This window comes from Callorhinchus milii, unplaced genomic scaffold (genome assembly GCF_018977255.1).
Source record: "Callorhinchus milii isolate IMCB2004 unplaced genomic scaffold, IMCB_Cmil_1.0 Scaffold4, whole genome shotgun sequence".
NCBI lineage: Eukaryota > Metazoa > Chordata > Chondrichthyes > Chimaeriformes > Callorhinchidae > Callorhinchus > Callorhinchus milii.
Genome location: NW_024704745.1, coordinates 9,466,976 through 9,480,623, shown reverse-complemented (window position 1 = coordinate 9,480,623; position 13,648 = coordinate 9,466,976). Strand labels below are relative to the sequence as shown.

Sequence of the window (13,648 nt, the reverse complement as noted above, 5' to 3'; positions counted from 1 at the left end):
TCCACTTGTTCTGAGTAGAATTGAAATACAAAGGAAATTGGGTCATTTTGAGAGTGACTTATGTGCTGTGTATGTACAACTCTTTGGAACAGCATAAGGCAAGGTTCAATAGCAGGATGCACCAAGGATCTTGAACCTTGAATCTTCCTCTCAAAAGACAACATGAGCAAGCAAACTTATTATTATTATTATGACATGCAATGGTGTGGCTCTGTTTGAAAGGGTTCTGGCTGCAACGTTGTGTTAATCTTACCATTGCACTTGGCTTCACCTGCTCGAAGATTCTTCCCACCTGCAAAGCAGACATTTTAAAGGGCAAGTGATCCCTCGGTAATGCACTGGAGTATCAGCGTAGATTATCACAAGACAGGCTCAGAGGAAGAAGACCCTTGGCCAATTTGGTTTCATCTTTCCAGAACACCTGGATTTCCCCTGAGATAAAGAAATGCTTTCTCTGGTGTCTGTCCTGAAATTTTCCTTCACAAGCCTGAAACTGTAGCGTCTTGTTTTACTGCCTTGAAAATATTTCCTCTGCAAAATCATATCTGTAGTTCTTAAACCAACAACGTTTTGAGCCAGAGGCAAGAGATACTGATTCATTCTGAATGATATATAAAAGGTATTATCCTTTATGACCGGAATATTTGAGTGCAAAATGTGGTTTAGGAATTAAGTCCTGGAATCACAGTGGGCTCTTGAATCTTGTGCTGCTTTTGTACTGCCAGAAGCAAAGCCCAGTTTATGTTTATTACTTGACATCATACTAAATTGAGGCTGAACCTTCCCCCCCGCCTGACCCAAACAATAACATTAAAGTTCCTGTACAGTCCGTTGGTACAGACCTCATTGGAGCCAGACTAGGGCGATTCAAGCCTGCGATGTTTAAATTGTAGCGGGTGCAAACCGCGGCTTGTCCCTGCCAAGAGTGCCGTGTAAACGCGTCATAAATCTCTGGTAGATTGGAATGTTCCATTACCTTTTATTGCTCCTCCAGTTTTGCCTCCGGTTTTCTCCCCTGAAGTGTGGTCCCACAGCTCCTGATGGCAGCCCTCCAGTATCTTGTCCAGATGGCTATACATGAGCCTAGGTTAAGCAGGGAATTCCAGCATGGTCTTTCATCATGAGGGTCATTGCAGGCGAGCCTTGTTCAGTCATCACCTGACGTTCAGGCAATGCATACCCAACATATGTTGTGCGCAATTGGCTGCTGTGTTTCAAGTGAATTGACTGTATATTTTGTGGGCAAAACACAGCAGCATATTTACAGTATTTTCTGGAAGCTCTTTGAGATGTCTCGAAGATGTGATAAGGCACTATATCAAATGCAAGGATTATTGTTATTATATACACAACACTCGTGCACATCACACACACACACACACTTCTGTTTTTACTTGATCGCAATCAGTAGCAGGAACTCTGATCGTTTTTTTTCCCCAGGTACTGATGACAGAATTGTAATGGGTAAAGCAGTGTGTTAGATCACATCCAGAGCTGTTTCATACTTGTATACGTGGAATAACACTTAGCCATCACACTTTATCCGGCACTAATTTATCTGTAACATCTGGCCAATGTGCTCTTTCTTGCATGTGGAGTTTAATTATGGTGATTTACGATGTACTCGGGACTGTTGGGTGCGTGGCTTATTCGGTATGCATCCATGAAGAATTGTCTTTCCCCTTAAGATTAATCAATGTATTTGCTGGAAGTGTGCTGCCTGGTTCAGAGTTCTAAGCTGCAAGTGCCGTTTATTCAGTGTGCTTGGAAAAAGCACGTTGTTTGGCCAGTGTGCTCTCTCCAGAGTTTAATCTTTTCAATTGGATATTGTTTCTTCTTCTGTGGCTTGCATTGAATTTTCCAGTTGACATTCTTCCAAACTCCAGGCTGAAGCAGGGAGCTTGGTAGCAATGGAGGTCAAGAAGAGGGGGGGGGGACCAGATATAAATGCAACATTAATTGAGACTGTATTTGAAGTGACTTTGGAGCTGATTAATATGTCAACTCCTCCAAATTTGAACTTCAAACAGCAAAGTTTGTAAGTGCAGACATTGCTTTTGCTGGGTAATGAGGGATTGGAACTCATGTATTACCATTGTACAGCCATGTGCATTTCAGTCCCCGGGGTCTCAATGATCGCTGTTTTAGAGGGGAAATATGCAGTCGTTTCCTGAAACAGCCATCAGCTGAGGCTAACTCTTGAACTCGTGACCTCTTATATTGTAGCTTAATGCTTTACATCTAGACTTAAAACTATTATTGTTAATAGCTTTCAAACATTGGATTGTGTCTTAACCCAGCAACCTTATGCAAACAGACTGATTTCTTAATGGGTAGGGTGTAGGGTGAATAATATGGCGTGTGATGTGATCACACTAAGGAACATCCCATTTCTGGAGATAACTACTGCAAGACTCATTGCATGTTCAGTTAAACCAATGTTAATGGTCCCTGTATTTCATAAAGCACCTGTAATGTTGGAATGTCTCAAAGCGCTTCATGGGGAAATGCCATCAAGGGTAGTAATTGTAGGCAAATGCAGCAGCCAATTTGCACACAGCTTGGCTGTCACATAAACAGCCATGGAATGAATGACCAATTTATAGGTAGGATTATTAGCAAATCACAAGGGAAACTCTTCTTTTCATGGATACTGCCATAGGATCTTTAATGTCAACTTGAAAAAGCAGCATTCTCCGAGCCAGTACTGAAGTGTTGGGAATCCCCACGGAGCCAGGATCAAAGGGGCTGTGAGCTTTTTTGAAACTCTTAGCCTGGACTCACTAGGACCACTACACTGTCCTGCCCCATGACCCACGCCAGCCGGCTGACCATGCCTCGCTAACCTGCCTGTCCGCTCTTAGTCTCGGCGTACGCATTTTGGCTGCGGCCACCGACCTGAGCTGCTTCTCCCAAAAATGCTCCCGCACCTGTCTTTTGACAGCTGGCTGTCAGGCAAAAAGCATTTCAACACAATCCGGGGAGGGGAGAAAGCGATGTTCAGCGATTGTAACAATCTGCCTCACAGCATGGTTCATGGACATAAGTACCTTGGTTTCTCTTTAATGCAGAATGCAATGGGCCAGTGTAATGTTCTGAGCAAAATATAACGGTGGTTGTACTAGTGCTGATGTCATAATTTTTTTTAAAAAAACAAGATACTCCATGTTTCAGTTCATATATTTCTGCATTTGACAACCAAAGGCGTTTACAATGCAATACAAATTTACATTTACATATGGCCTTTCACATCTGGAAGATGTCCCAAAGCGCTTAACAATTCTAGCTTGGCATTTGAGCTGAGAGTGGGAGTTATGGCAGGAATTACAGCAGAGAAGGCCAGTCAACTCATCCCATTGAACTTGTGTCAGCTATCTGCAAGAGCTAGAGTGGAGTCCTGTAGCTCAGTGGTTAGGGCACTCCCTCGCAAACAAGAGACCTGGGAACACTTTTTTGGGGTAATAATTCCTTTAAAAAAAATTGGTCGCTGAATTCATGACTGTTTGTGGGACACTGCTGTGTACAATTGACTGCCTTGTTTCGGCCACAAAATATAGTCAATTCGCTTTACAGTATATCCTGTGAAGTGCTTTGAGATGTCTCGAAGACGTGATAAGATGCTATATCAAATTATTATTATTATAGCTATCCGCTTAATGCCTTTCTCTTAACAAACTATCATGAATACACTTCAAATGCATCAGCAATAGCATTACCCAGAAAGAAGGGGGTGGGCAATTCTCTGTAAATTACAACAAGAGTCTACCAGTCGTGGGAGAATCATTTCCTACTTATTGAAAGATGAAAAATAACTTCTTCCAGGCAGCATTGTGTGTGTTGTGTGTGGGTGTGGAAGGAAGAGGGTGTTTGATGGTAAGAGGCAATGTAAAAGCAATGTTTATAAAGCTAAAGCTCAATAAGAGAGGAACATGTCATTCCATAACCTGGAAAGAGAAGCGTTTGGAGTTGCTCGAGAACCCTGGTTCTAGAGAGTCATTCTCTGTTAGACACAAATGTAGAGTGAACACTATCTCTTTGTGTAAGGACATCTCCACCTCCAGCACGAGCCACAAAGATAGATCTAAAATGAGGGTTACCCCAGGATAGTTTCTGTAGCAAAACAACTAATCGTCCAATTGCCAGAGCAGCTGCAACACTTTAAGGCCAAGCAGATGATCAGCTAAGCCTGAAACATACTGGAGGCCAAGATGAGAGAGGAACATGTCACTCCATAACCTGTAAAGAAAGAACTAACAAGGCAGAGAGAAGCAACAGTCAATTCCATGGAAACCTTTCAGTCCAGTTAATGAACTAACACTGTTGTTAAACCCAGAAATCAAAGGTTGTGAGATCAAGGCTAAGAGAAGGTTGCAGCTTGATACTAAGGAGAGAGGTGATGGGCAAGTGTAGAGTCAGGCCTGAAGCTTCAAATGCAACAGGAATCAATCTGTAGATAGCCAGGGAAGTTGAAGATTATGCTCATCATGGAGGAAGTGTCTGCAATGAACTATGTCTGGTAAATAATAATTCCTTTCCCAAGGGGCCCAAATACTATGATCACTTCCAGTACTGTTTAAATGGAGAATATTTGGATGTCACTGGCTGAGACCCACCAGTGTCTCACTAGTTGTCTCCTCCTTACAACATGTGAAGGTGTAAGAAGCCAACAATTGTCTGCACTATATATCATGGAACTGCAGACATACATCAGCAATAGCACAATTGTCATTTCGATAAACTGATTCAAACTCCTACGTCGGGAGTTTGAATCACAGTCGGGCTGACCCTCCAATTCAGTCGTGGGGGAGCACCGCATTGTCAGCAGTGCTGTCCTTTGGATGAGACTTTAAACTGAGGTCCTGTCTGAATGTTTGCACAGGAGGAATTAATGATCCTATGATGCTATTCAAAGAGGAAGGGAGTTTATCCCTGTATCCTGGTCAGCAACTCCCCCTGAGAGAAAAAGAAATGGTGATTCATTTCATGGCTGTTTGTGGAATATTGCTGTATACAAATTGGCTGTTGCATTCACCCACAAATACACGGTCACTCATGCTTAAAAAAAAAACCTCTGTGACGTTCTTTGCGACATTTCAACATTATAAGGTGCTATATCAAATGCAAGGAGGATGATTATTACTATTATTACATTTGAAAAAGGAAGGTAGATCCTCCTGCAGCCTGGCCAACAATCTGCCAAATAAAATTGGTCATTCACAAATTGTCTGCCACTACACTACACCTAGTCACTACACTGAACTTGTAACATGTTTTTAGATGTTTTGATATTACAAAAATACAAAGATAGTTATTTACATCAAATACACGTGGGACAGGTTACAGGCAAGGACTCCAAAGTCTTTAAAAACTCTAAGAGTAATACTATACATGTGCAAACACATACGCAAATGCGTGATGCAATGTCTCCAGTGCATGTGCAGGAAACCAGAGGCCCAGTGTGTGCACTGAGTATGGCCAACACAAACAAGCAGTGTTATTTAATGTGCCTCAGGCATGGTAGCCAGGTAAGTTAACAAAAACATTTCACTGTGAAGGAGAGGAAGCTGGTTTGGATTGTTTCTGGCCTTTACTCCCTTCCTCTTCAGTACTCTCTGACATATGGCTTGGTTAACAACGATAGAACCATAGAACTTTACAGCAAAGAAGAAGATCATTTGGCCCATCATGCTCATTCTTTGAACAAGTGATCCATTTGTTCCCATTTTACCCACTTTTCCCCATACCTCTGCAGGTTTTTCAAATATTCAATTTGATTTTCCAGTTTATCCACATCTATCCCAAATGGTTGGGGATTGAAATGACAATACAGCTGATGGTGATGTGCAGTCTGAGATCTGAATATGTTGTAAAATGCTTTGTATTCTATATATAGACAAGAGTATAATTGATAAAAACGTGATGTTTGCCTTTATTTTAAGGCTCTTTTATTATTATTAGTAGTAGTAGTAGTATTATCATCAATAAGTCACCTTTAATTATTAATAATAATTGTGCCTAATTATTATTATTAATAAATGAACTTCATGCAACTTTTTTTTCATATTTTTAGCTAGGTTTTGTCCCCTAGAGCAATTCCAAACTACAGCTGCCAACGATCATTTGCTTTGTTTCTGATGAGTAGAGACTTGTTGTAACATAATTGCTGCAAATCTGTCAAACAATAATACCCATTGTTTGCCAGGAAAAGTAATGAACCTCAGAGAAAAAGGAACCATTTAGATGTAATGACTAATAACATTTATTTTGATATCACTGACACTCTACAGAAAATTAAACCATTTTTCTTCTCTAGCTTTGTAATGCAGGAGATTAAATTGTGCATCAGTTTGGCTCTGTCTGTAGCCTTCTCGCCTCTGGGTCAAAAGGTTGTAAGTTCAAACCCCATGTCGGGGTTTGAGTTCATAATCAGGATACTCTAGTGGAGTACTGGGGGAGCATGGCTTTGTTGGAGTTTCTGTCTTTCAGAAGATCCTGGTCTTTTCGTTTGGATGAGTGTTAAAGATCCCTTGACACTATTGATTGTTTGTTCATCCCATAGCTATTTGTGGGATCCAGCTGGCTAAATATTCTTCCAGAACCAGCCACTCTAGTTGATAATTATTTCCTGTAAAGTGCTTTCAGATATTTCAAATGATAAGTCATCAGAAACGTTCATGTTGTTTCTCTCCTGGTGAAATTTTAAGTGGTGATTTTGTGATGCATGGCTTTCTTCCATGTCGCTGTCTATCACTCACACTTTGAAAGGACAAAGTGTTTAAATTCCCCCAAATCATCCTTATAGCATTCCGGCATGAATTACAGAGAAAAAAACTAGCTGGAACAGGTTGAGGACTCGCCTCTTGAAGTAAAAAAAAGTATGGGTTGCGATAATTTTAACATCCCTTTGAGTAGTTTTTTTTCTTTTTTAAAGAAAATTGCCCAAAAAATACACAGTCAATTCACTTTACAGAATATTCTGACATCATAAGGTACTATATCAAATGCAAGGAATATTATTTTTTTGCTAGAAAATGAAAGTTTTTCTCAGACACCAATGATGTACAAACTTTCCTATCATAAAGATTCCACCACTATTGAACCAATTTGGTTAATCTTTGAAATGGGTATCAGCTTGGTTCTCTTTTGACTGTAGGTCAGAAAATAATGGCTTGAAACCTCACATTGGGATGTTAAGATCCAGTCTAAGGTGATGCTCAATGAGGTACTGGGGGAGCCCTGCAAGATTGAAATTGACAATTTGACACTTTCATAGAATTCCTAAAGGGTCTATAAATGTGGCCAATATTTATGTTGAAGCCAAAGTGGAGTATTTTAATTAATTTATTTATTGAGGAAAGGACTGTATCCCGGTTTTGAAACCTTGGGGAGGAATATTATATGGAATGTGGAATTTCTAATGGGATTCCTTAATAATTGTTAGAACTCTGGCCAAAACATTGCTCCGCAAGATTGTGTTAGTTTGGTTTGGTGTACATACTTTTAAGATGATAGGAATGGTCTGGATGAAGAAGGCCCTTCAGCCCATCCCACCTCATCTCTCCCAAAAACCCACCCTACCATGCTCTCATCACAGCATCAAGCTCCTTTTTGAAATGAATCCAGTGTCCTGGCCTCCACCACCTTTCATAGCATCTGTTCCAGTCGTTGAAATACTTCTGGTAAAGAAAAATGTCCTGGTCTCTGTCTTGAAATTACCTTTTACAACTCTAAACTTATGTCCTTTTGTTCTTCTGTCTTATTGCATCCTAAAGTAATGATCTGCATTCACTTTTTCAATTCCATTTAAAATGTTATGCCTCTTTGAGGTCCCGTCTGTAAACCTGGCAATGGGTTTCCGCATGTGTCAGACACACAGCTGGCCATAGAAAAATCGATAGTTTCAGAGCAGAATTCCCATGGGTAGGTGTGAAGGTTACCAATTGACTTGAGGGAGTCCCCATTTGTATTCCTTATAAAGGAAGCCCAACATATGCAAATGAGGATTCCCTCAAGTCAATTTATAAAGGAATCCTTTTAGAAATCACATGCTGTTGGCCTCAAGGATGATGGGTTTTCAATTCCAACAGCTATTTCTCTCACACTCTTCACGCCTTACGTGTATGCTGGCTGGAGATCAACAATACCACTTCTGATTTATAAACTAGCCTTTTTAAAAAAAAATAATGATGAAAGTCTCACACTCACACTATGGATTAGAAAAATGTAGTTCTACACATTCGGAAACATCTCAGAATCATAGTCTTAATTTAACAGCAAAACGGGGGCCTTTTTAGATGTTTCAACAGTTTGTCACCAACAAATTCGTCGGCCAAGTGTCCTGAACCAAATGGACTGTGGAGAATCTCAACTTGTAACATAAAAACCCTATTGCCACACCAAAATGTAGCACAATGTGGGCAGTAGTTGAAAGTAACATCATAGCTAAATGTACTCTGTAGCTTTTCTTTATAATGTTCAGTGGAATCATGAAGAAAATATTTGTTTCCAACAAAGTATCTCAATAATTGAAACAACAATGTGAATCCGTCTAATTTGGGATATTCGCAAAACAGCCAATTGTAGTTTCCTGAAAAAAACATTGAAATATGTAAACTAAAGTCCGGGAAACAAAGGGTTCCTATTTCTGCTCATTACTAGAGTCCCACTGTTGTAAAATGTTTGATTCCACACACTGGGAGAGGACAGGATCATCTGCAACTTGTCATGCACTGGGAATCTGAATACCCTGCTGTCCAGATGTAGATGTAATAAATATTTACTCGGCCAAGGTACCCACTTGAGAGCTATCAGCCCCCATCCACATTAATCCAGTATGAATCGCTTCCTTCAGGAAATGGAGGGAAGCAAATTATCAAGNAAAAAAATTGGTAACTACTGACATGCAGAATCTGCCGACTTCTTTTTCAATATTGTCTATGGACCAAGGTTACAACCGGCAAAAGCACCCTGTAGTACCAGGAAGTTATATATGGAGAAGGAACTGGAAAGTTGGATTAATAAAAAAAAGTGTAGATTTAGAAAAACAGGTGGCAACGGCACAAACACATTGGCCCAAATTGCTGCCTTCAGTGCAGAATAGTTCTTTCTATAGGCTAAAATTTGTAGTATTTTCTTCTAAATCTGTTTCTTGCATTAATAAATGGGTTAAGTTTATGTATCAGTCTAGCTCAGTTGGTAGCCTCTGAGTCAGAACTTGGGCTCACGTTAGAACTTTGAGCTTGTAGTCTCGGCTAACACACTCCACCACAGTGCAAGAGAAGTGCTGCATTGTCAGACTTGCCTTTCTTTGGATGAGATGTTAAACAAAACAGATGACCCACCTGCCGTTCAGGCAGACATTAAAAATCTTGTAGCGCTATTGAAGAGAAGAGTGAGTTTTTTTTTCCCTGATGTCCTGGGCAGTGATCCCCCAGATAAAATTGGTTGCTCACTTCATGGCTGTTTGTGGGACATTGCTGCGCTCAAATTAGCTCTATTTTTTTTACAATATTTGAGCCAATGTCTTGAAGTGAAAGTCATATCAAAGGCAACAATTATTATTATCAAATTCTGTGAAGTGCCTGGAGACATCCTCCTGACATGAAGGACCTGTAATAAATGGAAGGATTATTATTAGCTAACATTATTAAGACACACCCAGCCTCCAATGCCTGCTTACCGGTGAAAGAAAATTCAAGAAAGAAATTTATATTGTTACCCAGCTGTAACTCTATAAAGGAGCTTTAACTCAGAAATTCCCTTATCCTGAGAAACAACCATAAATTTTACTCCTGTGTGCCTGCTGTTCACAACTGTTTTCTCTCCTATGCAGAACCTTCAGCTGATGTTCAGTCCAGCACTAGTTCCAATCCACTTTCTGAAAAGGATGCCACTGGTAAGTAATGATTTATTGCTATTTGCAACAAGAGTATCACATATGCAGCTGTTTTCTTGAAAGGTCAATAAGTACACGTGTGAGTACAACAGCAATATGAGTTTTGAAGGTTCATTTCCTGTGAACTTATCAAAGTGAGTGATGACAAAAACTGTATCGGGTTTGCATGCTAACATTGACATGATCATGGACACACATTCTAAGTTAGAAACCATGCAAATTTCTCTGCGTTTTTCCTTGGCTGTGATATTTGTCAATATTATAATGGAATTGCATGTATAAAAAGGTCACTGCAAATTTCTGTGCTCAAGAACTACACTGAATCTCAGTAGAATTAAATTACCATTCCACAGATGCGTTCCAATTCTTCTTTACTCATGAGACAGAATATCACTAGTCACTTTATGTCTGCATTATTCAAAAGTTGAGTCTCCTGTCAGCAGTGGGAGTCAGTTTCAGTGCGTTCGCACAAAAATTCAAAACAGACTTTCAAGGAGCTTGTTATTTTCATGCATTTAACAGTAATAATCCATGCATTTGATATAGCACTTTTCACGTCTTCTAGATATTTCAACGTGCTTCACAGAATATACTGTGAAGTGAACTTACTGCATATTTCTGGGTGAAACGTGGCAGCTAATTGAGCACAGCCGTGTCCTACAAACAGTTGTGGATGAAGTGACCAATTTTATTATTGTTTTTTTTCTTGAGGCATTGTTACCAGGTGGGTGGAGTGAGGAAACTTGCCCAAGGTTTCGCCCTTCGGCAAGTTTCCCTTGGGAAAATTTAAGTGTTTAAATTGAACGAGTGAAGCTCGAACGCTTTCTGAATAAATGTTAGCACTGCTAACTTGTAAGGATTTCGTGGTGAACCAGCCAGAGAACCACTCTAACTCATTTGTGTGGAATGTCATGACTTAAATAGCATTTACCTATCGTAGCAAAACAGAGTGAACTTTCCAGCTTCAAGTTCAGATCATCTTCTCCATGGTTGGCTCCTCTTTAATATCATCCAGAATTCCTTGGCCAATATTCAGAATTCCTGCCATATTCCACTTACCAATAAACCCAGATGCAAACTCAGTGCTACCACGTGATTTGAAAGTGTCTCAATTAACAACTAGTTTCATTGTGCTATCCAGTGTCGGTAGGTTCTTATGCACCGTTTCTGACTCGGTGAGTTACTAATTTCAGCTGAGCTATCATAGAGGTGCTGAACAGATGATGTTCTCTCTTATACAAGGTATAATAAGAATTTTTTTAAAAAATGCATTCCCTAGCATTTATCTTTAATGTTCTTCTGTCAATTTGAGGGTCTAATAATAATACTTGCCTTCACCTTATCGCCTCATTGAAACATCTCAAAGAGCTTCATAGAATATACTGTAAAGTGAACTGACTGTATAGTTTGTGGGTACAAACAATAGCCCTTGAATTTTCTGTTAGTGCACTGCCAATGATGTACTAATGCATCTTTATCTTTATTCTGTTTTCTCTTCCTGTCTTCACAGGACTGGCGACTGAGACAACTAATCTAAATATGTTTACTGAGCACAATGAAGTTGGTGAGTCATCACTCAGTAAAGCAAAATTGTAACAAATCTAGTGGTTTACCTGAAAGCTCTTGAAGGAACATGCGCAATTAGAGTGATCAATAATGCGGTCATTCGATCAGCTCATCGTGATTAAGCACCCCCGGGATGCTACCCCTTGTGAAGGGCGCTATATAAATGCAAGTTGTTGTTGCTGTGATAAGCAATGACTCTTTCAAAATGAGCTGTTCTTTGGAAATAGTGCCATCAAAGCAAGGTGTTGACAGAAGCCATGGGAGTTGTGTGGGTGAAATCTAAATTTTAATTTATTCATAAGTCTTAACATTTTTAGTTGTCTGACAGAATCCAGTACATCACTCGTATCCAAGATCTGTAGTCTCCTCAGCTGAGTTGTTAACTTAGCACAAAAAAAATGAAGGGGAAATTAGATGATTATTAGAACATGGAAAATCTTGCCACAAGCAGATGTTGGAGCTAAATTCATACCATTTAAAAGAAAATTGGTTCAATATTTGAAGAATAATAATGTAAAAAGGAAATGGGGGGGAAAAAGCAGGAAAATGGGAATAAACGATTCCGCTAAAGCAGTTATAATAATAATAATAATTTTTTCATATGATATAGCACCTTATCAAAGATAGGTCAAAAGTAAAGACCCAATGGATGAAATAGCCTCCTATTTCTAAAGATTGTGTGATTCTATTTGGCTTGGAAAGGTAATCAGATGCTACTTAGTGCTAATATGTTTGCTGGACCCATAGGCTAAAGAATTCTCATGCACAATATTCATACAACCAATAAGTTATTTATATGCTTTTAAAAAAGCTTTCTTTTAAATCTGTTGCAGAAAATACAACTGTCTTGAGTTCGACCCCAATATCTGAGATTGATTCTCTGGGCAAAGAGAGATATACTGGTAGAGTATTCTTATTATTATCTATGAAAGTTTGAATCCAAAAAAGTGTCAACAAATCATGAAGGAACAGTAAGGATCTGATGAACGTTTTGGCTGAGAAAGTTGAAGGACAACAGTTACAGGACTCAGTGATCCAACCAGTAAATTTTTACCTTGTCCTTTCACTCAAGAAGTTGGGTTCAAATCTAGTGCATAATGAAAAAATGAAACACTCCTTTTCCTCTCTATCTCTTTCTCTGTCTCCAGGAGTTCTTCAGAGGTCATGGTTATGGCATGTTGGCCTCTCAAAATATAATAACACAATATTATTATAACGCGTTTCCATTTCCCAGCACAGACGCAGCACAAAAACAAATCACTATACAATAGACAATGAATACTGATCAGTCACCATTTGCAATGTTGCATCAGTGCATGCTGGGCAGGATCGTACGCTGATTATTAGTTTGACGCCAACATCACTTCCTTCTTCCAGTGTCTTGCACAAAGTGACCTGACATCCTGGAGGGCAGCCATTTGGTTAGCATGAGAACTAAAAGGGCCAACTACCAGATCACTGACTTGTTATTGCTCTGTTCCTCCCTTTTCTTTTTTTTACAGGTCCTCACGTGAAGTATTTTGGCAAGGATCCAAACGTGCCTTGCTCTATTAACGAAGCCTTGAAATATTTTGTCAACAAGAACCATACAAATGTCAAAGTCACGACAGCTCCTCGCTACCCCCCCACCAATGTGACCATTCTGACCGTTGAAGGCTGTTCGACCTTTGTGATTGTGGTCTGGGAGAAGAACGATAATGATTCAGCTACTGGTAATTCTTAGTCAACAACTCGTCCCCTTACTGACATTCTTTGTGTTCCCATCTTTCTTTCCTTCCTTCCTTCTGCTCTCATGTATATTTTAAAGCGCTTTTACAGCTTGGCTCAATTTCGGGTCTCTCTCGCCTCTAGGTCAGAAGGCCCACGTCGGGATTTTGAGATCACAGTCTAGGCCTAAACTCTCGTGCAAAAGTGGAGGAGTGTTGCCATGTTGGAGAAGTCCTCCTTCAAATGAGTCACTGAATCAGGGTCCTGATTGCCTTTTTAAATCAACGTGAAAGATGACACTATTCAAAAGAGAAAAGAGTCCTAGCCAATAATACTCCAAATAAATTGATAATAATAATACCCCTTGCATTTGATATAGAGCCTTATCACATCTTCGAGACGTCTCAAAGTTCATCACAGAATATACTGTAAAGTGAACTGACGGTATATTTTGAACATGAGTTATTGCTTGTTTGTGGG

General features: G+C 39.7%; 1 protein-coding gene across 1 annotated transcript in view; it reads left to right on the top strand.

Annotated features, from left to right (window-relative positions):
* LOC103180190 (target of Nesh-SH3) overlaps positions 1 to 13,648 on the top strand; it is a 148,572-nt gene that overhangs the window by 112,928 nt on the left and 21,996 nt on the right. The window contains exons 31-34 of the mRNA XM_042334033.1: positions 9,833 to 9,895; positions 11,406 to 11,459; positions 12,295 to 12,363; positions 12,964 to 13,173. Of these exons, the coding sequence (XP_042189967.1) occupies positions 9,833 to 9,895; positions 11,406 to 11,459; positions 12,295 to 12,363; positions 12,964 to 13,173 (396 nt within the window). The remainder of the gene's footprint in view (positions 1 to 9,832; positions 9,896 to 11,405; positions 11,460 to 12,294; positions 12,364 to 12,963; positions 13,174 to 13,648) is intronic.